The 23,690-nt window shown below is 38.8% G+C and overlaps 1 protein-coding gene across 2 annotated transcripts in view; it reads left to right on the top strand.

Annotated features, from left to right (window-relative positions):
* ATP2C1 (ATPase secretory pathway Ca2+ transporting 1) overlaps window positions 1-23,690 on the top strand; it is a 104,097-nt gene that overhangs the window by 73,314 nt on the left and 7,093 nt on the right. For both annotated transcript variants that reach the window (XM_061194676.1, XM_061194675.1), the window contains 8 exons: window positions 1,660-1,755; window positions 1,845-1,934; window positions 3,803-3,907; window positions 8,864-9,020; window positions 12,078-12,248; window positions 13,353-13,450; window positions 21,675-21,725; window positions 22,658-22,824. In XM_061194676.1, the coding sequence (XP_061050659.1) occupies window positions 1,660-1,755; window positions 1,845-1,934; window positions 3,803-3,907; window positions 8,864-9,020; window positions 12,078-12,248; window positions 13,353-13,450; window positions 21,675-21,725; window positions 22,658-22,824 (935 nt within the window). The remainder of the gene's footprint in view (window positions 1-1,659; window positions 1,756-1,844; window positions 1,935-3,802; window positions 3,908-8,863; window positions 9,021-12,077; window positions 12,249-13,352; window positions 13,451-21,674; window positions 21,726-22,657; window positions 22,825-23,690) is intronic.

Here is a 23,690-nt window from a genome sequence, read left to right as displayed (position 1 = left end):
TTAATGTCTCGATTTGATCACTATCAACTTCAACTGGTCTACCTGACCATGGAGCATCATCCAGCGAAAAATCTCCAGCGCGAAACTTTGCAAACCACTTTTGACACGTTCGATCAGTCACAGCACCTTCTCCATACACTGCACAAATCTTTTTTTGCATTTCGGTTGCGTTTTTACCTTTCTTGAAATAATAAAGCATGATATACTGAAAATGTTGCTTTTTTCCTTCAATCTTCAGTATTAAAATGGCTACACAAAAATTCACCAATTTTGATAAGCCTTATTTTAAATGCACGCTGATATAACAGCTGTCACATACAATCTAACAAAATTGTTTTGAATGAAGTTAAAGACAACTAAGTGCTACTAGAGCCATCTTAGGGAAAAAACTGAACGAACCTTTCGGCCAACCCAATATAATAGAGCAGGAACTCTGTTGCCCAGCACAGGGTCTGCCTCATACTAGTAAATACTTGTCGAAAGAATAAATGAATGGATGAATTAACCTACTTCAAAAATTATATATTGGCAGCCCCTGAAGTGCATGTCAGTGTATGTGCATTGGTTAATTTTGAAGCTGTGTGAGGACATGTTCCAATCTCTGGATTGGGATTGGACCTTGTGGGATTTCTGGCTGGAATTTTCATTAACACTATTCATGATGGGAACAGTATTTTAAAATGTATTTATAGCCAATTCTCTGAGCAAAGGAAGCATTTCACAAATTGACGGAAGTTGTACTTAGGTCTATTTAATTCCATTTTACTAGGTCTTAAAATGAGACTATTGATATTTAGGGTGTTAGATTTGGTTAAGGATACCCAGTGCTATGTTGAATGTGCCTTTTCTGGATGACTCAGAAGGGTCATTGGGGTTACATGTGCTTATATTATATGGTCCAGGTATGAAAGGTAAAATACAGGTTTCTCTTTAGTTTTAAGCCCATAATTTTATATGTCAAGCATTAACTGTTTGTTAATTCCTCTAAACTGTTCTATTTTTATTGTGATATTTAACTTTTATTTGGCTTGGTTTGTCCTAGCTGTATAGGATAAGTATCTGACTTGTCTCTGATTTTAAAAATTTGCATGTAATATATACTATGTTAAAGTAGTTTGTAAGTGCTAGGGTAAATCACTTGTCTCTGAGCCTGCATATTTGCAAAAAGAATTCTACTTTTGTCTAGGTCACAGGTTTGTCTTGAATGTTAGATGTGGTAATAGATTTGAATTCTTTGCAAATTGTAGTGTTACATAAATGTAATGTTATATAAATTTAAGCTCACTTATATATAGAGATTTTCATGGTTTATTTATCCTTTTTATAGTATATTGTAAGTAGAAGCAATATAAGATTATATTAATTATATTAACAATTACGTTGTTTCTATTTACAATATACTATGCATTATAATTATTAATTAGCATAATTAGTAGTTAATTATTAGTATAATTAACTGTAGGTTTACCATTGTGGTGAAAATTACTATCTATATTCTTTTATTAAGTGTTGTTTTAGACAAATTTAAATGCTTTTCTAGGTGTACGCACTGACAGTGTCATGATGTATAAAATGAAATGAACGCAACTCATAGTTTTTGGTTTTCATAAGTATTGTCACTGTCTGCTGGTGTTATTGACTCTATTTTATGTCCCTTAGGTTACTGGAGTTGGCTACAATCCATTTGGGGAAGTGATTGTTGATGGTGATGTTGTTCATGGATTCTATAACCCTTCTGTTAGCAGAATTGTCGAGGTAAATACTGCATTCTCTAAGAAAGTGGCTCTCTTCATAATGACTTAGGATGCAGTGATGGGTTCATAGTTTATGTGTATTTCTCTTAGGCGGGCTGTGTGTGCAATGATGCTGTAATTAGAAACAACACTCTAATGGGGAAACCAACAGAAGGAGCCTTAATTGCTCTTGCAATGAAGGTATGTGCCTGGTCTCTCTTCTTTGACATGTGAAAATATCACCCTCACAAGAGAATGTGAAGCCATGAATTTAAGTATTACTGGCTTTTAGGTGTAGAGTGAAGAAGATTCACGTTATTTCATAGTTTTTATTGCTTTTTGGGAACCAGTTTTATTCTTCCTGGAAATACAGAGCATAGAGGTTTTTCACTATAACTTTATATCTCCTACATGCAGCATACAAACTAATGACCAGTGACGGATTTGTTCTTATGAAGTAATGTTCTTATCTTCCATAATATTCAGAGTGTAGTGTGAAAAGCTGTATAAATGTGTGTAATTGCTGATAAATGCCAATTTTCAAATGCATAAGAGGCAACATTCTTTAGTATTTCCACATGAAGGTATTAAGGCCAGCATGAGAAGTCAGCTTTTCTTTTTCCAGTCTTCCATTTCCTTTCCTTCCCCTTCCTCATTATCAATTTCTTACAATGAGTGTAGAGTTAGAGTTTGTGTTGGGGAGAAGGGGTGCTGCTCTCAGTGACCCTTTTATCTGTCCCAATTGATCTCCTCTTCTAAGTCCTACAGTTGATTAAATGAGAAACCTAAAAGTCCAACCTGGCATTCCCATAACAAAAATAAAACTACTTTTAAGAGCAGTCTTAGGAAACTTCGAGACTTACATAAAACAGGATGCCTCTAAATGAGGTTGCTTGAATTCAGTATAGAAATGTAGGTTGTTGTAACATTTAACTTGATAAAGTAAAATTAGTATTTCTATAATATATACATTATTTCTGTTTCCTTAACGGAAAGTCACATTCCTTTATCATTTGTTCTCCTCATAACTAAAACAGCATAGTATAGCTTTTTAAAAGGTATTCAAAAGTTAAATAACTTAACAAGTATTTATTGTGTTATATTTAACTTTCTCTCTTTGAGAAATAAAGTGTGTGAAACCACCTCTTTATGGGTGGGGACCTCACAATTTAGGTAGGGAGTTAATAGTGACGTGCTTGGAACAAATAAAAGGCAGACCAAGGTAGTAGACAGTCTTAACATCGAGCCGTATGTAAGAAGAGTGCACATTTGGACTTGGGACCTGGACTTTGAAGGGGAGGAAGGACTTAGATGGGGGTGGGGGGATAAGCTAAGGAAAGAGCAAGAATAAAAGCACAGAGAAATAAAAAAGCATGGACTGGATTGTGGCTTATGAATTGGTTAACCTGGATGAAATGAACAGTTTGAGTGGCTCCGAGGGTGGTTAAGTAGGCTGTGTGGTGGGTTGCTGGAGGATTTTTGAAAGCTAGGAAGGAGAGTCTGAACACGTTTCAGTAGACAGTAAAAAGCAATAAGCCAGGTTTTTGAATAGTTTAAAGAATATTTTTGAATATTTGGTAGGAAATGCAAAGGGTAAGGAAGGAGAAGAGCTACATGGCATTGGTAGTAGTCGGCATGTCAAGGGGTGGGGTGAAAGGGAGTAGCATGGCAGCAGCAGGCAGGGTACATTCGAATCCCTGAGAAGCGAGGAGTTGAATCTGAAGCTTCTGTTGATTATAAAGTATGTATTGGCTGGGCACCTTTATTTGTTATCCTGCTTCCTTCCAGAGTTTGAGCCAGTTGAGATTTTAATATAGTCAGTGTTGAAGTTTTGCTCTGTATGTAGTTCAATAGCATGCCCTAGACTTTATCAAACACCTAGGCTTTCATGTTGAACATGTGTGCTGCTGTTCAGAGAAATATGGTAGGTATAGATGGAGCACAGCTGTTTGAAAAATAATCCAGGTATCTCTAGCCAGCCTCCCTACAAGTTGTGACCCTTGTTTCTTTGTTAAAGGAAAAAGTAGTCACGTGTTGGTGAGGATTAACTTTCCTTTTGTGCCATATAGATGGGTCTTGATGGACTTCAACAGGATTATATCAGAAAAGCTGAATACCCTTTTAGCTCTGAGCAGAAGTGGATGGCTGTTAAGTGTGTGCACCGAACACAGCAGGTACCCTTCCATTTATAGAAAACTTACTCTGTATTGTTTAACTAGATTACTGTTTTTCATTTATTATCCACCTTTAGATTTAAGCAGTCATTGAGCATAACACAGACCAGCTCTGAAGTGTGTGTGATTCATAGTACACTCATCCCTGGTTGTTTTCATGTTCTCTTTGAATTTATGCATAGACATGTCAGTTTTGCTGCGTGAGCAGACAGCTCAAATGAGCTGGAGCCTGCTCTCAGTCTCCTGGAGCTTGTGACATCAGTCTTTCGACATCTTTTTTGTTCTTGATGACAGGTTTCTGCTGTCTGTTGTCTGTGTTTTTCCACTGAAGAATGTCTTGTCTTCAGACTGAACAAAAACTACATTATTTTGTGGAAACGTGGTTACCAAATGTGTATAATTCATGTTAGTTGATCCAGCTTACAAACTGGCAAACGAAATGCACTGATATTTCAAGCTACTACCTTATCTCTGGGTTCTTTAGAATTTTTACACAGTGCAGTAAGAGTTATGTACACTAGTTATCTACAGTATATAATCATATCACTCATAGTTGCTATTACCAGCTTGATGCTTACACTTACTTTGGCCTTAAAAATATATAGCTGTTTTTACATTTTCTTTACTAGGAATTAATAAACGGTTATGTGTTTTTACCTGTGAGCAAACATTAGAAACCAGTTACATCTCTGTAGATGGTAATTAGTGAGAGGATTCCCCCTTGCCCATAATAAGTAGGAAACATTGGTTTTAAATTGCTCTACATTGAACTTGTGCCAGGAACTCTGATGATGAGGGGAAAAAAGATTTCTGTTTAGTCTTTAAAGGAACTTTTATAAACTTCAGGGAAGGGAGACAGTTGGAAACAAAACTATAAAAATAAAATGCCTGTTACTTTAAACCTTGTAATGTAAAGCTTTCAAAAATTGCATCAGAGTTAGGTAATTTTTAGCTGATGTCCCTTGTCTATATAGTTACATAGCAAGAATATGTATATGAGTTTATTTGGAAGGTGTATTTCTTTACATTTTATATATGGTCACACACTACTTCAAGATAATGTGGCTCATGTAAGTTTGAAGATTTGACTTCAGCAGTTTTGAATCTAACCTCACCATAGTTGTACATTGACTCTTTTCAGTTGGGGGTAGGGGTAGGGAGTGGCGGGATATAAGTATAGAAAGGGCGTGATTATTCTTTCCATTTGCTGACTTGAAGAGTTTCTCTTAGAAAACAAAATCAACCGGTGTAACTAACAAAACCCAAACCCGCTGACCTGACTCAGGATCTAGAAGAGGTCAGCCTGGCACAGATATGAAAAATGTACCAATTTAAAAACAGCCCCACGGGACTTCCCTGGTGGCACAGTGGTTAAGAATCCGCCTGCTAACGCAGGGGACAGGGGTTTGAGCCCTGGTCTGGGAAGATCCCACATGCTGCGGAACAGCTAAGCCCGTGCGCCACAACTGCTGAGCCTGCGTGCTGCAACTGCTGAAGCCCGCGTGCCTAGAGCCCTGCTCTGCAACGAGAAGCCACCGCAACGAGAAGCCCGCACACTGCAAAGAAGAGTAGCCCCTGCTCGCCGCAACTAGAGAAAGCCCGCGCGCAGCAACAAAGACCCAACGCAGCCATAAACAAACAAACAAACAAAAAACAGCCCCAGGCTCAAATAGTTTGTCTTTAGAGGACTTTCATTTGAACATGACAATCTGCATTTATCTCTGCTCTCTCCCTGGAACCTACCAAAATGACAACCAACGAATAAAAGATAAACTAAAAAAGAGAAAGTATGGGAAAGACTTAGGGGGACAGGTATCTTTGAAGGTGGGGCCTAAGGCATGGGGCTAAAAAGAGGAGATCAGGTTAAAATTCTAATAAGGAACCAATAGAACTCCCCCACTTACTTTTCTGTTTCTTGAGGCCAGACCAGAAATGTCATCTTGGGGACAAGAGTGGAAGGCAGAATTAAGGTTTAAGACTAAACACAGGGTGATTAAGGGCAAGCCGTTGTTCTAGGTCCTAACTCCACTTTCTCAGAATGCTTGCAGGTAGGTATCCCCATATCCTCATTCTCCAAGTCAGAAGATCGAAGAGTTTTAGAGAAGCTGACTGGTCCCGGGGAGATCCCTACAGTATGGAGTAGTCCTAACTAAGCTCTTTGTTCATTGGTAGAGTTTACCTGCTCCTGGCCTTTGTCTTGTCACTCTACTGTGAGGGCCACCAGTTGATAAACCCTGCAGTGCCCATGGAGTTTCTAGACCTTTATTTGCTTTGGTCTTGAATGTAAATGGACAGACAGGGATTGCGAGATACTTGGGGAAAGCCTTCAGTATGAAAGACACAGACCAAGCCAACAGAGAAAAGGGTCTCAGAGAAACAAAGATAGTGCTGGATGCTGAAGAAAATTTCCAAAGACCGTAAAAAATGACAACAGGATACTTTAAATAGAATGTTTTTCAAATAAAGTCAAGGAATCTGTCAGAAAGTAGAAAAGTCAAAGAGGTGGACAATATAAAAGGTAAGGTGTAAAAATCAGAAAATTGATGTAGGAGATCCAATATCCACCTAATAGTGGTGACAGAAAATGGGAAGATTTTAGCAAATAACATCAGGAAATTTTCTAGAGGAAGAACTTCAGCTTCTAGGATAAAATTGCCCGCCAGCTGCTCAGCACAATATGTATGTTAAAGAGGGGTGGGGGTGAGAGAATAAACACACCAAGGCCCACGATCAAGTAATTTGAGGGCACTTAGCACTCTAAAAGCTTCCAGAGATTGTGGGGTGGGAGGAAGGGCAAGGAGGGGGGAGGTCCTACACCAAAGTTTAGGACTTTCCAAATGTGGCACTGCACACTGGAGGCTGGAAGATGATAGAGGAAAGCCTTCAACTGAGAGGAGATCTCTTCCCAGCTGAGCTTACATATGTGGGGGTAAAATAAAAATGTTTCCACACAAGCCTCAAAGTGTATAGCCCACACAGCTTTTCTTAGATACTGATGGATGTGTTATTCCAAGGTAAGAGTATAAATCAAGGAACAGGGAGACTTAGAACCTCGTGAGTTCTAACCAGCAGAGGGGTGAAGGGAAGCTCCTGGATGCCAGTCATGCAGCAAACCTGGAAATGAGCCAGCTCACACTAGAAAAGGAAAGGAGAGCACAGCCCGAGGGGGGAGGTCTCAGTCATAATACGGGAGTAATGGCTTACCTGCTTATTGGATCATGTGAAAAATACATTGAGAAGGGCTTTATATGACATAGAGGAGCTTGGGAATAATGAGTAATAGGTGTAAAGAAAACTAAGCAAATAAAAAAAGACAGTTATTAACTTAACTGAAAGATAAAACTTGAACAGGAAGAAATATATTGGGCTTCTGTAGGCCATGGAAACAACATCGTACCTTTCTGCTGCATGTTTCCCCGTAACATCTGGTTACTGCTCATCACTTGGGGACCACAGAGATGGACACTCCTCTCAATGTGAGCTCACACTGTCGTACCAAGGCAGAGGAGGACCATGTTATGCACTGGTTCCTAAATTGCCATTTGGAAGTGACACAAGTACTGCTCATGTTTATTGGCCAAAGCAAATCACATCTGACTTCAAAGTGGTAAGAGGTGCAGGGAAATATATTTCTACCGTGTGCCTCCAAGGAGAGCTGGGACGTTTGTGAACTGCTCTGGTGGCCACTTGGCTCAGCAGTGAGGAGTTAGAAAGTGAGCAGAATACCGGTGAGTTTTGCTCTGCATGTATTATAACAGTGAGGAGAAGGAATAGATAGTGGGGGTGGCCAGATGATCACCTGTCACAGTAGACAGAGTATAAAATTGGTACATGAACAGGTAGCAATAAAAACATAATTAAGGGCTTCCCTGGTGATGCAGTGGTTAAGAATCCGCCTGCCAGTACAGGGGACACAGGTTCGAGCCCTGGTCCGGGAAGATCCCACATGCCGTGGAGCAACTAAGCCCGTGCACCGCAACTACTGAGCCTGTGTGAAGCAACGAAGACCCAATGCAGCCAGAAATAAATAAATTATATATTAAAAAAAATTAAAAACATGAAGATAAATACCAAGGAAAACAAGAGAGTTAAAATTGGTTTGCCTCGGACTTCTGTGGTGGCACAGTGGTTAAGAATCCGCCTGCCAATGCAAGGGACATGGGTTCAAGACCTGGTCCAGGAAGATCCCACATGCCGCGGAGCAGCTAAGCCCGTGTGCCACAACTACTGAGCCCGCGTGCCACAACTACTGAAGCCCGCGCGCCTAGAGCCCGTGCTCCGCAACAAGAGAAGCCACCTCAATGAGAAGCCCGCGCACCGCAACGAAGAGTAGCCCCTGCTCGCTGCAACTAGAGGAAGCCCATGCGCAGCAACGAAGACCCAACCCAGCCAAAAAAAAAAAAAAAAAAAATTTATAAAAAAATAAAATAAAATAAAATTGGTTTGCCTCTGTGGAGTAGGACTGGAGGTGAGGAGGTTTGGGCAGGGGACTGTGGGTTTTCATTGTAAGCTTTTGTTTATTACTTTACTAGGGTAAAAAATGAAAAGTCTGATAATACCCATAATTGCAAGGTGGTTGTGAGAATTAAATGGGGTCACGTGTATACATATAATAGCAGTAGTAGAAAGCCTGAACCATTGCTTGTGGGCTGATGTTAGATCTTTTTCCCTTTCCTGTTACATCGTGAGCTCAGAGTGCCTAGTGCGGAGCTGAGTGTAGCCTTGCCTTCAGTGTGGGGCTGAGGGTGTGGAGTAGATGCTGTGTTCTAAAGAGGATGCAGAAAACTCCCATGTGAGCTTTTAATCTTCAGAGTTCAAGTGCTGTTCAAAGCCTTAGGCTTGAGTAACTTCCCTGGGGATTATGGGAATGCATGCCACTTGTTTTTGATTCCAATGGCAGACATATATACAAATTGAAATTAACTTGAATTTATTTGCTGTGTTTTTTCTTCTTAGGACAGACCAGAGATTTGTTTTATGAAGGGTGCTTATGAACAGGTGATTAAGTATTGTACTACATATCACAGCAAAGGGCAGACCTTGACACTCACCCAGCAGCAGAGAGATCTGTACCAACAAGAGAAGGCCCAGATGGGCTCTGCAGGGCTCAGAGGTAAGGCCATTTCAGCACAGTCCCCTAGGTGGAGAGGTAATGCCTTCTTTTAATTGCAGATGAATTCATGCTTCACATCTGAGCTGCACAGCTCTATTCCAGGGTTCGTAGAAGCCTGCCATTTCTGAAGTGTTAGGTTTTAGTTGGCTAATTGTTTCTATGTTCCCAAAACATAAAAAGTTGGGAATGTAGCAAAATATGAAATCTCTATTTCTTACAGACCTGCAGTGGTCTCTGAGCAGGTGATAGAAATTTTATTTTAGATACGTTTATCTTGTGGGAAGGGTGATAGAAGTAAGGTGATGTTACTCCTTCCTTATGTTATCACTGGGTCTTGTTTGTTAATCTAAAATACTTGCCTAAATATTAAAAGACTTAAGCCTCTAACTCTTTAAACCAAGGTGGTTACTTACTTGTTCCTCATCTGCTGACTCCTTCCCTTGCCGATCACCAGAGAGGAAAGAGGTGCCCAGACTCTGCCTTGTGAAATGCTGCTGACTGGACGCTGACAGGGAAAGGGGGTCTGCTGTGCACACACACATCGGCCGCTTCTTCTAGGGACATCGTGTGTATGTAGGGTTGAAGAGCAGGGCTTGGGGCCGTACCTGGTTTTTACCTTCTGGCTTGTGGGGAATACACACACACCCACCCACCCATGCACTTATGTAGTCTTTCTCAAGGAAATTGGAAGAGTTGGCTTCCTTAATTTTATTGTTATTTACAAAATGGAAGTCAAGCACCACAGTCCCTGGGAGCAGGAAACAAGTATATAAAAAGTATTCTTCTTCTTCATGGTTCACTTAAGCAAGGGCTTTCTGTGGGATAGAACTTTTGGTTAGATTTACAGGACTTCTGCTCTTATAATAAGATAGGTTTAGAAAGGTATTCTTGTGGCTTCATTTGAGGGCAGTGTTTTGTTATTCTTAGCAGCTCACAGCAAAAGGGTTTCAAAGTTGGCTTGCATTTAGAGAGTCTTAAAGGTCTGGTATGTGCTCCCTGTTTTCCTTAATTTTTGTAACAGAGGTTTCACACTTTTTTTTTTTTTTTGACTAATTCTCTTCATCTGAAAGATTGTGGAGCTTTGTGTATGTGTGGTTTGGTGTGGTAACATTGTGAAATAGACAAGACTTGGTGGAGGAGAACATCTTTGTTTCACAGGGCTTTGGGAAACATTCTGGGCATTCGTCCCTTGCTTCACATCCTTTCCTCTTCTCTGCTTATGCTCCATTTTCCTCCTCCCGCTGAAGTTACCATAATGAAGAGTAAAGAATAAATGAATAAAGATTTTAAGTTTAACTTGATATGAACTTATTTTATACTTTATAAAACTTAAGTTTCTTAAAATACATGTTAATTTTAAAATTGGAGTACGTTTCGTTTTTATGTTTTAAATATAAAGGAGGAAGTTGGGGACCCTCCACACAGGAAAGGTCTACATACCTTTGTCCCAAACAGTAACGATAGATCTTCATTTGTGCTAAAGAAGCAAACAAATAAATACAGGATACTGACCTCTGGGCTAATACCACCCCTTCACTGAGAGTGCCAGGAGCTGGTGTCCCTTTCTTAGGATTTGCTGACACACAGATTGATACTCAGTGCCCCCCTTCTGTTGCCATCTGCCTCTGTTCCAACACCAGGGACTGTCAAGTGGTTCATTCTCTCCAGAGTGAAAGTGTTTGGGGCTCACATCTACGTAAATAGTTAGATATGACTCGTACATTGGAAAAATAGAAGTCATTTGCCTCTAACCATGGTTTTCCAAATGTATCTCATCCTTCATACCTTCTGCTTGAATAAGAATGGATACTTCCCGTGATCTCTCTGGGACTTTTCAGTTTCCCTGTGAGATACATATGTTTAGTTTGTATGCTTTTTCTGGTGTGCTTTCTTTGGTAACTTGTTCAGTCTTATAATTTCCCAGATGGAGACACATCCCTCTGGCTCATAAGGTAGCTACCAGAGGTTCCAGAATTCTGAGAAAAAGCTAAATGGTATTTGGAAATGAACGGTGCTTTGTGCTATATCTTAAGTTCCCAAGGATGACAGGAAACTAACTATAAATGATGGTATGGTGGTATTATTTATATAGTTTTAAGAGAATCAAAGTAACAAATAAGAAAATCCTATTAATGTTACAGAAAGAGTGAAAGAATATAAACTATTGTTGGTATTAGTGGTTTTACAATCACTTTACAAATTAACTTTACCTCCCAGGTTTTGTTGGGTACAAAATTATTACATGTTGTATATAATTAACATAGCCTTCTCTTCAAGCTATTGAATTGTTCTGGAGGCCTGTAAGATGGAAAGATGAAAATACATTAGGAGAAGCCACCTTCAAAGGTGTCTGTTTAAAATTGACTTTAAAGCTCAACAAACTGGGGCTTCCCTGGTGGCGCAGTGGTTAAGAGCCTGCCTGCCAATGCAGGGGACACAGGTTTGAGCCCTGGTCCGGGAAGATCCCACATGCCGCGGAGCACCTAAGCCTGTGCGCCACAACTAGTGAAGCCCGTGCGCTTGGAGCCTGTGCTCCGCAACAAGAGAAGCCACCGCAGTGAGAAGCCCTCGGCAACTAGAGAAAGCCCGTGCACAGCCACGGAAGACCCAACGCAGCCAAAAAAATAAATAAATAAATAAAACAAATCTATTTTTAAAAAAATTAAAAAAAAAAAGCTCAACAAACCTATAGTTTTCCAAATAATTGATTGTATTTTTCTTAAGAGTCAGTAGTTTCTGCTGAAAGGAGCTGCATGTGTTTGCTATGTGAAAACATTTCTTATTTGCTCCTCACTTGCCTTCTCTGCTTAACAGTTCTTTAGTCTTATTCTTTTTAATTTTTAATAAGTTAAAGCAACCCCATATTGAGAACCATTAAACTAGAATATCTTTGCATGTAATAATTTTGATTTTTAGAGTTTCTGTAATTACCACAATGACATTGTAGTCTTAAGTCATTTATCTGAGAAGCGTTATGGTCTGCAGCTTTTGTAAAGTAAATTCTAATGGTTTTGTGATTCACATTTTCCTTTTCGGATTTTATTATTATTTCCCAAGTTCTTGCTTTGGCTTCTGGTCCTGAATTGGGACAACTGACGTTCCTTGGCCTGGTGGGAATCATTGATCCTCCTAGAACTGGTGTGAAAGAAGCAGTTACAACACTCATTGCCTCGGGAGTGTCAATAAAAATGATTACTGGAGACTCACAGGAGACTGCAATTGCAATCGGTATAACTAGGCTGCTTCCTTTGTTTTCCATAGTTTTTCTTAAATTACTACAGTGCATAGTTCTGTGAGTCATTTGACATGAAGTGTGTTTATATAATACTGAGTTGTATAACTCAGTTAAAATTGATGTTTTTGTTTGCTCATACTCTATAAAATTGTGGGCAAAATTTTATTTTAGTTAAAAAAAAATAATACTATTAGTTGAAAATAACTAAAGCATTGTGAAATCACATTTTATTTACAAAAGAATAGTTGATTATTTTTAACCTCATAGTCCACTATGCTGACGGATAAAAGCACTAGATCATGAATGTGAAAGAAAATATGAAATTTAGTTTTTTCTTTCAACTTGAGTATAATTTTTTAAAAGCAGACTTTGTACCTAATTTGAAAGAAAATAACTTGTGTCTGTATTTCTGTTGTCTAATACATATATGCCTATGTTGTTTGAATGCTGTTTAAGATTACTTAACAAGTATAAGGAAATAAAATGGACATGGAAGTTAATCTCCCAGAACCTGTAAACTATAATTCATACTGATAAATTTAAAATTTGCTAAAGTTCATTAATTCTTATCTTATTGATATGGAAAGAGACTGAGACAGGAATTTCACACTTTATGTGATCTAAGAAAAATATGTCACTGGAAACATAATATTGTTGGGAAGATTGTTTCTAGAGAAACTTCTCAACATTTATTTTCATTTACATACAACTATATGATACCACAGACGAGCCACCATTTTGCCTGGCTTTGTTTACTTTATTTAAAATGTACTCTGATCTTCATTAAAACTGAGCTCCCAAGCAGAACCTGCTTGGCCTTGTTTCAGTTCTTAGGTGTGGTGGGTTAAATTGTGAAAACTCTTTATTCTTAAATTTAAACAAAAATCAAAAAGTCAAACAGAAAACCCCACACTTTTTACTAATTCAGTTCTGTTTGTCTTATCGTAGTCTGTCTTGTGATCCCTTGATATAAAGACATTTTATACTTAAAGAGAAAGTGAGTTGATAACAAATCATATTAAGTGAGCATTATGTTGACTAGCCTATCAAGCAAAACCAATTTGGTTAATTATGTTTTCTTTCCCATTTCACTTCAGCTAGTCGTCTGGGATTATATTCCAAAACCTCCCAGTCAGTCTCAGGAGAAGAAATAGATGCAATGGATGTCCAGCAGCTTTCACAGATGGTGCCAAAGGTAGGCCTAAACCAGAGCCTTTCAGACTGAAAGGCCTTATTCTAGGTGTTAGACCACTTCTGCTGCTGTGTTATATGAAGCTGTTTGAAACATTTGAAAACAGTTGGGACATGACCCCCAGATTCGTTGGTCCAAATCATGAGATGAAATCTTATCATTGAAATCGGTCTTATCATTGAGAGTATTTATGATGTGATTGTTAAGAATATCAGTACTTTAGCAAGAGCCAAGTTTCCTCTGAGGAAGGTACTGTGGAAATTAACAGTGGTGTTTTGTATTTATGAAGTACAGAGTGGAGAGAGACCATCACTTCATACTTCTTACCCTTGTGTTCTATTTTAATTGAATGCATATATAATGCTTTTAAAAAAATTGAGGTATCATTTGCAAACAGTAAACTTCTTCCTTTTTAATGTACAGCCCTAAGTTTTGACAAATGTGTGTGTTCCTCGTAACCACCGCACAGTCGGGTACAGGTTCCTCCCACCCCAGATCGTCTTGTTGTGGTCCGCTCCTCCCTCTGCTTCCACTGCTTGGCAACCATCGATTTGTTTTCTGTCCCTATAGTTTTGCCTTTTCCAGAATGCTCTAAAAATGGAGGCATATAGTATGAGGGCTTTGAATCTGCTTTTTTGACTTAGCATAATGCATTTTTAATTGCTGAGTAGTATTCCACTGTATTGGGTGTGTGTTACCTATGCACCAGTTTAAAGGCATTTGGATTATTTTCAGTTATTGCTGATTATGATTACAACTACTCTAAACATTTGTATATAGGTTTTGTATGAAAATAAATATTCATTTCTCTTAGATAAGTACCTAAGAGTAATTGCTGAGTCATATGGTTATGTATGTTTAACTTTGTAAGAAAGTGCCAAATTGTTTTACAAGGTGGTTTTATTGTTTTGCATTCCCACCAGCAATGTTTGAAAGGTCTAATTGCTCATATCCTCACCAGCACATGGCATTGTCAGTTTCCCCATTCCCATTCTAATAGGTGTATCATGGTATCTTATTGTGGTTTTAATTTGCATTTCCCTCACAACTAATGATTTTGTGTATCCTTTTCATGTGCTTATTTGCCATTCATATATTTTCTTTAGTGAACAGTCTACCCTGCCTATTTTTAAAAAATGTTTTATTTTTGAATTTTGAAAGTTACTTATATATTATGGATAAAAGTCCTTTATCAGATATTTGATTGGAAAATATTTTTTCCCAGTCTGTGGTTTTATTTTTTTATTCTATTAACATTGTCTTTTAAAGAACAGAAGTTTTAAATTTTGGTGAAGTCCAGTTTATCATTTTTTTCTTTTATGGATCATGCTTTTGATATGTTATCTAAGGACTCTTTGCGTAACCCAAGGTCACAAAGATTTTTTCCTGTTTTTTTTTTTTTTTTTTAATAGAAGTCTCATACTTTTAGGTTTTACCTAACATCTGTGATCCATTTTGAATTATTTTTGTCTATGTGTGAGAAGTGGGTTAAGGTTCATTTGTTTTATGTATGGGTGTTCAGTTGTTCCAGTACTGTTTGTTGAAAAGACTGTCCTTTTTTTTTCATTGAAATGCCCTTTCAGAGCATCTGAGAGCAGTGTGGGTGTCTGATTTGTTTTAGATTTAGTGGGGTAGGTGTTTCCATATTTGAACAGGACTCTGTGTGTGTGTGTGTGTGTGTGTGTGTGTGTCCTATCCTGATAGTTTCTTCCTGACATTTATTTCTGAAAGAATAATTCCTGTATTAAGTTTCCTGTGGGTATTGAGACAGAATGTACATTTAGTAAACATTTTCCCATTAACCTTTGTTCAACCTTTTCTTCCAAACCTTTTCCCAGAGATGCTAACAAGTAGTGACATTGGACAGATTTGAAATTTCATTTTATTTGCTTTCTTCAGTTCACTCTCCGGCTCTCTGATAAAAATGCTAATGAACTCTGAAAACCAATGTAAAGGCAGTTAGGGAAGGAAGAAGTAAGTTACAAATTGCATCATCAGCCTGGACAAATTACATCATTGGTCATTTTCAAATAAGAGTTTTTGTGCATCAATTATGGCAGATGCTCTGATGCTATTCAAAGAGAAAAAAGCTCATTGAATTGCTTAGAGTCATCCTGCTCTGAGGAGGAATTCCATAAATACCAGGACTTTTTTCAGGTTTATCATGTCTTTTGAAAACCCAAGTCTTTTCTTTCCTTTAGGTCCTTTTAGTCCCCCCAACCCCTACTTTGTCTTTTTTCCTATTTTTATCTTGCGTTCATGTAACTCTTAAATCTTGGTCTTACTGCTTTTACTTCAGATCATTTTGAAAAGTTTTTCTTTTATTAGTGTTAGAACAAAACAAAACTTTTCTTCTAAATTGCCAGCTCACTGAGGTTTTCCCACATGTATTAAAAATCATATTAATGAATTCTGTTCCTCATTAAAACGTTTTTTGGCTTTCCTGTTTCCACAATTCTGTCACACATTCCAAATCCCTCAACATTTCTCTGTCCTTTTGACCTAGAGCCAGTTAGAAAGTAGTATGGAAACTGAATTTTGCTTAATTATTTATAAAGTCCATCTGGGAATTCTCAGTGTTTTTTGTTTATGATTTCTTGAGTGTGTTCTACATTTCCTGTTGATAAAAATGGACATTCTCTTTTCTTGTTTGTTTTTTATAACACTGCCTCCATTTTTGTTTTTACCAAACCTATTAACCAAGTCCCTATGATAAAATCCCAATTCGTGTGCTGTTTAATTTTTGGTATGTTGTCAATACTTATTTCAATGCATCAGGTATCTTTTAATCTGTTCTGGAAGATTTGGGGACCTTTGGGAGGTTATTTTAATGCCAGGAATAATTTTTTTCCATTAGCCTCTCCTTTTCATATTTACCTACTTTCTTCTCTTCATAACTTACTTTCTGTTAATGTTGATCAAAAGAACCGTGAGTGCTGACCACAAATATGACACTGAAAAGATGGACCCATGAGAATAGAAAATTCCTCTTTCAGGTTCCTTCTGAAAATACACAGCCTTTCTCCCTTTCCCTCCGTAATATTCCCTGAACTCTCTCTTTGCTGACAGAGTTCTACTTCTTTCCCATTGTCCTTTTACCATCCTGTTGTCCTCATTCTGTCTTCTCCCCTCCTGCTCCCATGCTACAGTGATTATATTGTGTGCTTATCTTAAATCAGTATATTCCCCCACCTTTTAGGTAGAGAAACAGACGTAAAGGTGAGAAGATCATTAATAGAGGAATTTCAGTTACCCCCAAGTTTAATCCTAGCTCTGTGATAAAATGATATAGTTCAGTTTTTAGTCACTTCTCTCTGTGTGTTTTTTTTTTTAATACCCTATTTCTTCAGGCCATAATTTTGTGTCACTAAATTTCAATATTTTTTCTCAACCAAAAAGATTGACCTGCTAGTCCTGATGCTTTAAGGAGAATTTTTACTCTGTGCAATATTATATTCTACATGATTCTTCAGCTTTGCATTGAGATCTGCTTAGTCTCAAAGAAACTGCTTTTATTTTTGAGTTGCCATCAAAGCTTTGAAATGCTGAAATCTATATCAAGTAATAGGTATACTGGATGCATGCCAAAGTAATTTGTTACTATACAAAAGAGGTATGTTTTCAGCCCAACAGTTCGTTTGTTATCCTTACTGCCGTTGTCAGTGATAAGCTGCATTGGCTGTAAAGGAGTGATTTGCAGTGGTTTGAATGATTTGTAGTGGAACAAAGGCAAAATTTTACTCTGTACAACCTGAGTATTAGTAATTAGTAATTAGCCTTTTATTTAAAAATTCTGTAAAATCCACAGTCTTTGCTAGATGCTCAGTGCTGTGTGCTACATGATTAATTTCTGCAGTAATGTAGAATTTTCACTTAGAAGGTAACCAGTACATTTTAAATATGTATGCAGCTTAGCCCTTTTTATTTTATTAAAAAAATTTTTTTTAATTCAAGTGTAGTTGATTTACAATGTTGTCTTTCAGGTGTATAGCAAAGTGATTCATTTATACATACATATATATCTTTTTTTTTTAAGTGAACACTTTTTAATTAATTTATTTATTTTTGGCTGTGTCAGGTCTTAGTTGCAGCCCATGGGATCTTTCGTTGAGGCGCATGAGCTCTTTGTTGCAGTGTGCGGGCTTCTCTCTAGTTGCAGTGCATGGGCTCCAGAGCGTGTGGGCTCTGTAGTTGCAGCATGTGGGCTTAGTTGCCCCGCGGCATGTGGGATCTTAGTTCCCTGACCAGGTATCGAACCTGCGTCCCCTGCATTGGAAGGTGGATTCTTAACCACTGGACCACCAGGGAAGTCCCTATATATATCTTTTTTTTCAGATTATTTTCCCTTATAGGTTATTACAAAATATTGAGTATAGTTACCTGTGTTATCAATATATAGTAGGTCCTTGTTGCTTATCTATTTTATATATAGTAGTGTGTATTTGTTAATCCCAAACTCCTAATTTACTCTCCCCCTCTTTCCCCTTTGGTAACCATAAGTTTGGTTTTTATGTCAGTGGGTCTATTTCTGTTTTGCATATAAGTTCTTTTGTATATAAGTTCATTTGTATCACTTTGATGGTTTTTTTGGTTTGTTTTTTAGATTCCACGTATAAGCAATATCATGTGATATTTGTCTTCCTCTGCCTGATTTCACTTAGTATGATAATCTCTAGGTCCATCCATGTGGCTGCAAATGGCATGATTTCATTCTTTCTTATGGTTGATAATGTTCCATTATATATATATACCACATCTTCTTTATCCATTCATTTGTCGCTGGACATTTAGATTGCTTCCATGCCTTGGCTATTATGAATAGTGCTGCAGTGAACATTAGGGTACATGTATCTTTTCGAATTACAGTTTTCTCTGGATACGTGCCCAGGAGTGGGATTACAGGATCATATGGTAGCTCTGTTTTTAGTTTTTTAAGGAATCTTCATACTGTTCTCCATAGTGGCTGCACCGATTTACATTCCCCCCAACAGTGTAGGAGGGTTCCTTTCTCTCCACACCCTCTCTGACATTTATTATTTGTAGACTTCCTAATGATGGCCACCCTGACTGGTGTGAGATGATACCTCATTGTAGTTTTGATTTGCATTTCTCTAATAATTAGCAATGTTGAGCATCTTTTCATGTGCCTTTTGACCATCTGTATGTTTAGTACTTTTTAAAGACACGCTAAAGAGTTTCCAAATGGATTTTGAACCTTTTTAAAGGAAGAATGCTTTCCACATATGAGTTATGTGATTCATGGTACCTAGAGGAACTAAGGGTAATCAGTAATGTGATAGTACAGTTAAACTGAATTTTTTTACCTAAGAAAATAAACCTCTTTTGTTTTAGACCTCTATTAAAATTGGGAGAGAACCTGGGAATAGTCTTTATGATGGCCCTAAGATTCAGTCATTTATTCATTCATTTTACATGTGTTTATAGAGCACTGGAGGTACAGGGCCAAAATCTCTGCCTCATGGAGCTTATAGTCTAAGATAAGACTCATGTGGAGTATGACATTGCACAGACTAAAAATTCTCCTTAAAGCACCAGGATTAGCAGGTCATTCTTTTTGGTTGAGTAAAAATATTGAAATTTAGTGACACAAAATTATGGCCTGAAGAAATTAGGTATTAAAACACAGAAGTGTCTAAAAATTGAACTATATCATTTTATCACAGAGCTGGGACTAAATTTGGGGGTAACTGAAAATTCCTCTGTTAATAATCTTTTCATCTTTATGTCTTTCTCCACCTAAAAAGGTGGGAATATACTGGTTTAAGATAAGCACACAATACAATCACTGTAGTATGGGAGCAGGAGGGGAGAGCACTGACAAAAGCAGGGAAGAGAGAGGATGAGGTCTTTAGACAGCATGCCTAGGAAAGGCATCACTGAGAAGGTCCTGTGTGATGAAAGGGGCAGGCTGTGTAATATCCGAGGGAACACAAGGGCAGAGGCCTCAAGGGAAGTGCGCTTGGCATGTTTCAGGAACTGTGAGGCGGCCAGTGTAGTGCAGGGGGGAGAGAAGACTAACCGGGGAACATGCACTTCATGTGGGGCTTGGTGGACAGTAGAAGACCTGGGCACCATTCACTTGTCCTGAGAGGGATGGGAGGTTTTTGGAGGGCTTTCAGCAGAGGACAGTGTGGTTTGACTTGTGTTTTTAACCCAGCATGTTGGCAGTGGGTTTCGATGTTTGAGTCAGGAGGTTGAAGTGTGGATATATTTGAGGATGGGGCCAAACTGCGTGTGGCATGTGGGAGAAGAGGAGGAATCAGGGTGACTCCCCAGATTTAGAGCCTGAGCCATTGCAAGAGTGCACTTGCCATTGGCAGAGGATGTGAGGGAGCATGTGTTTGGGGAAGTAACAGGGGTTCTGTTTGGGATGTTTAAGTCTGAGATGGGATGTCCAAGAGCAAATGTGGAGTAGGTAGGTGGATTAGTTTTATCAATCTGGATTTCAGAAGAGACAAAAAGGCATATAAATAAAAGCCAGGTGGGATGAGATCCCCTAGGGAGAGACCTCTTATATTATAAAGAGCCCAAGAACTGAGTTCTACAACACTCCAACATGTAGACTTCAGGGAGGCCTGGGGGAACCTGCACAAGAGGAGCCGCTGGAGAGGTAGGAGGAGGAGCAGGAGAGTGTAGGGTGGTCCTGAAGCCAGGAGAAGAGGGTGTCTCAGGAGGAGGGAGTAATCGGCCGCGTGCGGGATTAAGTCACGTGAGAAATGGCACTGGTGTCAGCAATGCGGGGAGTCTTTGGTGCTCTTGATTAGAGCTTTCAGTGCAGGGGTGGGGGTAGCAGCCTAATTAGGAGGGATTCAGGAGAGAGTGGAAGAGAGAGATGGGAGACAGCAGTACAGGCAGCTCCCTAGAGGAGTTCCGCTTATAAAGAGAAGGGGAAAGGAGGGTAGCAGCTGAGATAGGAAGGGAAGTTTTTGGTTTTGTTTTTCTTTAAATGGAAGGAATAACAACATGTTTGTATAATGATGGTAAAGGTGCAGCAGCAAGGGAAAAATTTTGATACAAGGGGGGGAGAATTTCTGATTGGTAAGAAGGTGGGATATTTGACCTGCACTAGAAACATATTCACCTTGTTCATTTGTAGTAAAAGGAGAGAAGGAGGGTTACTGTCTGGATACAGCTATTGGATGGTAGGAGTTGTGGAAGTTTTCTCCTGACTCTGTTTTCTTTGAAGCAGGAAACAAGGTTGTCAGCTGAGAGTGAGGCTGGGGAAGGGGATAAATTGGAAGCATGAGGAGAGAAAACTAGTGTGGACCCGTCCTCTAGGAGAGTAGGAAAGAGAACGGTGGGTTACGTGGGTATTAAGGTCACCTGGCTGAGGGGTGTTGGAAAGACTGATGGGAGGCAGTGATTACAAATTCCTGTGAAACATGGAGGGTGGCCTCGGGAGCAGTGACTGGCCACAGGGAGTGAAGTACAGTCTTCTGTGACGTTCAGAACCGAGGATGTGTGACTGAAGAAGGGAATGGAGGGCACCTGCCCCCTCTGTGCTCTCCTGGTGGTGCTATTGGAGAGGACTGTGGGAACAGTCCCTGTCTTGTGGATAAATTAGGTTAGAGCAGTGTGGGTAAGAGTGGCGGGCCAGGGGATTTGTCGATGACTGGGGCACAGTGGGAGGGTTTCAGGAGACCAGGAGATGGGATCAAGAAAAGGGATTAAATATATTCTTTGGAGAGAGAAGATGGTATAAGCAGGTGGAGACACAGTGGAGGAGAGAGAGCCTGATGAATTAACCTGAGTAGAAGAGCATGCGCAGACACTTCATAGTGCTTAACAACAAAAAAAGGCTCGAGGGACATTGAGAAGCAGCTGTTCTTTAAATCTCCTGAAGATAGGACAAAGGGAAGAGGCCATTTTAGTTGTGTCAGTGTCGAGGAAACCGATGCAGGAGAGTTTTTCCTTTGTTTGTCTCTGAACGTTTCAAGAATAAGGCTGTTTTCTCTTCAGAGCTTAAACATAATGGGATAAACTGGGTGAATTGTTTAGATTGTGTATTTCTTACAGTACCTAAAAATTTGAAATGACCCTGTCAAATGAGTGTCCTAACAAATGTATGGCATATTCTTAAGTTTGATCTCTGTGGCAAAATACAGTTTAAATTGATAATTTAAAAAATATTCTTAGTTATAAGTGCATAGGTTATTCTGATATTTCTTAATGTTGAAGATTTTTAGTGTATCCCGTGTTTTAACAGGTTGCGGTATTTTACAGAGCTAGTCCAAGGCACAAGATGAAAATTATTAAGGTGGGTGTCTAAGAATCACACTGTTTTATCTCTGTATCCAAAATGCTACTGCTTGTCTTTCATTATGTTTGCATTACTACTGGGAATATTGATAGAGCATTGAAGTCAGAAGTATTGTGAAGCAAAACAGGTGGTTTTTTAAAGCCTGAGATGGAAACATTAATAGAGAATTTAGTGTGCAAAGGAAGATGTAGAAGAAAACTTTAAGGAAATATCTGCAAATACAACCTTCTTTAAACATTTGAATAATGTAGAAATATGTTCTGACAGGAGGCTATAGCCAAATCATCCCGGTGTGAATAGGAATAATTACTTAGAAACTGAATAAACACAGCAAGAAAAAAATGTTTTGAGAGTGTGAACAGTGTTTAAAGGGCTATGATTATTTATATTAGTCAAATATATACAAAGCAGCTGATATGGTACCATCAGTTCATGGACTTACTAATCACAGTAGTGCTTCATGGTACTGAGGTCACGGTTTCTCGGCCTTGGCACTGTGACACTGTGGGCTGGATAATTCTTCATTGTGAGGGGCTGTCCTGTGTGTTGTAAGTTTAGCAGCATCCCCGGCTCCTGTCGTTTAGATGCCAGTAGCATCCCTGAAGTCACGACAATCAGAAATGTCTCCAGACATTGCCAGATGTCCCCTGGGAGACAAAATTGCCCTGAGAACAACTGTGTAATTGACTCTTCATCAGGCTTTACACATAGAATTTTCACACATGGAAATATTAATGGCAGCTTTTTCTAAGCTTTATCTTAAGACTTCCATATATTTATTGAAGTTTATTGAAAAAGTGATTGTTTTATTTCCAGTCTTTAATTATGTGGGAAAGAAAAAGAGAGAGGATTTGTTTATCCCCTTATCTGTGTGGAAGCAACATTTTAATCAGAACTCCTCCCTCCCGCTTCTCCCCTCCCGCCCCCAGTCTCTGCAGAAGAATGGGTCGGTTGTGGCCATGACAGGAGATGGAGTAAATGATGCAGTCGCTCTGAAGGCTGCAGACATTGGAGTTGCAATGGGTCAGACTGGCACAGATGTTTGCAAAGAGGCAGCAGACATGATCCTGGTGGATGATGATTTCCAAACCATCATGTAAGTTTTCCTTCAATGAATGCACATCACAGAGTCTCCTCCCGTCCTTTCTTGCACCCCATTCATAGAAAAGAGTTTAGCAGTTTTAGACATTGGATAAACTGAACTTTTTTACTAGATTAATTAATCTTATTTTGTGTACTAGTGTGTAGTTTGGGGGAAAATTATTTGTATGGAATGGACATAATAAATGGCAGGGCTATTCATTTAAGAAATATTACTGAGTACCAGCCAAGTGTCGCATTTCCTGGCCACTAGTGTTGTGATACAGCAGTGAACCTACATGTGGCCTTTATTCTAGTTAAATTCAGGCTCACAGGAATAAGCATGTGCCTGGCCTTACAGTAAGTATTATAAATAAAGATCCCATCCATATCTGTTTCCTTATGTCAGGAATTGTTCATGTTACTAATGATGCAATTTATCATTTGAATAGATTTGTTTCATCCACAGTTTCTAATTGCTTTAAGATTCTTCTGCAGTACCTGCTGGTTGTTTCACAGTGTTCAGGTGGAGGTCACTTGATAATCACCTCTTGAATGATCTAAGTCTTAGTTCAGTGATGCCCTGTGTGCCTCATTAACCCATTGTGGCCTCAAGTGGAGCATGTGGGCCCTCAGGACCCAGAATTGCTAGGCTCTTAAAAAGATATAAGATACTTAATTTCCAGTCTTAGAATTGTATAAAAATCTTGGAAGATAGGGCAATATGTTTATAAAACACATATTTTCCTAGGTTGAGCAAAATGAATGAGAGAATTTACATGAATCTTTGTAAACCATATTCTTTTTATAATTCTGGTACAACATACGTCTAATTGTGTGTAGGAGCAACAGAGGGCTTCAGTTCTATAAGTTTTATATGTC

The sequence above is a fragment of the Eubalaena glacialis genome, chromosome 6, assembly GCF_028564815.1.
Source record: "Eubalaena glacialis isolate mEubGla1 chromosome 6, mEubGla1.1.hap2.+ XY, whole genome shotgun sequence".
Lineage (NCBI taxonomy): Eukaryota > Metazoa > Chordata > Mammalia > Artiodactyla > Balaenidae > Eubalaena > Eubalaena glacialis.
The sequence above is the reverse complement of the archived record's forward strand: the minus strand, read 5'-3'. Positions and strand labels throughout refer to the sequence as shown.